The sequence below is a fragment of the Penaeus chinensis genome, chromosome 34 (genome assembly GCF_019202785.1).
Source record: "Penaeus chinensis breed Huanghai No. 1 chromosome 34, ASM1920278v2, whole genome shotgun sequence".
Classification (NCBI taxonomy): domain Eukaryota; kingdom Metazoa; phylum Arthropoda; class Malacostraca; order Decapoda; family Penaeidae; genus Penaeus; species Penaeus chinensis.
In genome coordinates, this window is record NC_061852.1 from 16,040,836 (window position 1) to 16,043,335 (window position 2,500).

At 51.1% G+C, this 2,500-nt stretch overlaps 1 protein-coding gene across 2 annotated transcripts in view; it reads right to left on the reverse strand.

The window, feature by feature from the left end:
• LOC125043457 (C-Maf-inducing protein-like) overlaps positions 1–1,136 on the reverse strand; it is a 144,565-nt gene extending 143,429 nt beyond the window's left edge. Inside the window, exon 1 of one of the 2 annotated variants that reach the window (XM_047639528.1) lies at positions 1–1,136. This exon is cut by the window's left edge and continues 144 nt beyond it. In XM_047639528.1, coding sequence (XP_047495484.1) covers positions 1–837 — 837 coding nt within the window. In that variant the 5' untranslated portion in view covers positions 838–1,136. The other variant, XM_047639529.1, reaches the window with a different exon arrangement.
• Positions 1,137–2,500: the final 1,364 nt, after the last annotated feature.

A 2,500-nucleotide genomic window follows, 5' to 3' on the forward strand; every position in this document is an offset into this window, starting at 1 on the left:
GCCTGCACACACATCCACATCATCCACATTGACGGGGACGGTGGAGAGGACGGCGTGCACATTGTGGATGCTGCCCTCGGAGCGCGAGAGAGCCGAGGTGAGCGCGGCGGGCGGCGGGATCACGCTGTTGTTCAGGCGAAGGGGCCCGTCGCCCCCGCTCTCCCGCTGGCCCACCAGGTTGTCCTGTGAGCGAGACTTCTTCCGACACAGCCGCTGGTGGCCACAGGCGAGCCGCTCCATCATGGCCGAGTGTCGTCGCGGCTTGCGGCCCTGCGGCTCCTGGGCGCCAGTGGCTGCGGGCGGGGCGGAGGTCGGAGCTTCGTTCGAGGGCGTCGGGGGGCGGGGGTCCGCCTGACTTGAGTCATCGAGATTGACCACTTTTCCCCAGGTGGGCGGAGGGTCATCGCGCCGCCAGTCCCCGTTGGAAATCGACCTGCCGTATGACGCCGAGGGCGAGACCTGGGGGGCGGGGGGGCGAGGGGCCTCGGCGGGAGCCTCGCCATTTTCATCGAGGACGTCGCCGCAGGAGTGCCGCCGATGGTACGCGGGGTTCTGCCGCTCCGCCATCACATAGGGCAGGTAGAGTCGGCAGGCGGGGGCCGATACCCGCTTGAGGAGCACATAGCCCTCGTACCGCGCCTGGAACTTGCGGCGGCGCCCTGTCATGAAGACACAGGCCGTGTTGCAGGCGTCGCAATACTGCAGCTGATAACGAGATCTTTGGGAGGGAGGCGGGGGACCTGCTGGCACCCCATTAGACGATGTCACCATCGTTGTAGGAGGGGGGAGGGGGCGCGAAGGGGAGGTGTACAGCCCCCCCTGGAGCGCGGGCAGCATATCGCTCAGACGCTGAACTCACTGGTCGCTCTGCATCACTGGGCCACTACTGCGCGAGCGAGACACACACTGCCCGCGCGCTACACTGGTTTTACCATCACTGACGACTCAGGCTGCTCTCAGATGCCAGCGGTCGCGACGGCGCAGAGGCCCTGCGCGCGCATCCCAGCCCTTCCTGAGGCGCTCCTTCCACACTACCGCAGGAACCTCTCTACCCATGGGCAACCCCGTGGTCCCTCACCTTTATGCTTGACCCAGATCCCCCACCAGCCACATGGAGGCCGTGCGGCCCATGAGCTGTCAACTGCAACAACACTACCATTCAACACAAAAAGTTCGTTGATCCACAAAATCGATGTGCTGTTGTTCTGACACATGACACTTGCCTTGCTTTATTTAACTTCGTCACCTGCACACCCGCACTGCACGGAATTCAGAAAGCTCGCACTCTCTACATGCACCCAGTTATGCACTCCTCGTTCCCTTCTGCAATTGCGCACGAGTATTAGTGGGATGTGTTTTCCAATTACATATCCATTTCAGCTTCATAAAGATGTTATCATTACGTAGACTCTTTCCACCACACGCACCTTCGCTGTAACTCATAAATACTGCTCTTCGTATTTTCCTTCGTCTTTTTCAGGACATCCTGCTACGCAACACGTAATGCATGTTCTCGGCACAGTAATGTGAGATACTGTACATGTATCCTCTGTGTGTGTGTATGTGTGTGTGTGTGTGTGTGTGTGTGTGTGTGTGTTTGTGTGTCTTTTGTCTTTGTGTGTATATATGTACATATGCATGTGTTTACACACACAAACACACACACACACACACACACACACACACACACACACACACACAATCACACAATCACACAATCACACACACACACACACACATATATATATATATATATATATATATATATATATATATATATATATATATATATATATATACCAGTAGAGTCAATATGAAAAAACGTAACCTGGAAAATCCATAAATAATATAACAATATATAGTGTGAGAGGAAAAGAACAAAGATACTGAATGCGTAGCTGTGGTAAATAACATGAATGCGTTAATGAAACACCATTGGAATTGACGTTACTGTAACCTCATGTATTTTGGCCGAAAGCTGTGCCCTAATATCAGAGTTCAGACTAACGGTGTCAATCGAGGAGTAAACCAGGTGATGGACACTATTTATATTGACAAACTCACCTTCACCCATTTCACCTTATCTTGACCTTAGAATTTGTTTACAGGTTACATGCCCCCACGCTTTCTTTTTCCCCCGAGGGATACTTCTCTTCGATTTTTTGCAAAGTCATTCCGTTATCTCTAAAGGGTTCCGGGCGTCATCTTCTAGGAGTGAACTTCGCTCGTTGTAACTAAATGTAACTGAATTAATGTTTTATTTTTTGATAACTTGAAAGGGAGAGGCCAATTCCTAGTGTGTTATTAATCTTCACTGGGCAATGACGCCTGATGCTGCTTGCTATAGTTTTTTATTTTATTTTAGTAGTTAGTACTAAAATTAGCAATGGCAACAGATGACGTTTTTGGACTCATCGTATTTAACATACATTAGCAATGGCAACAGATGGCGCTCGTTTTGGATTAATCGTATTTAGTATATATTAATTCTTCTTATCCA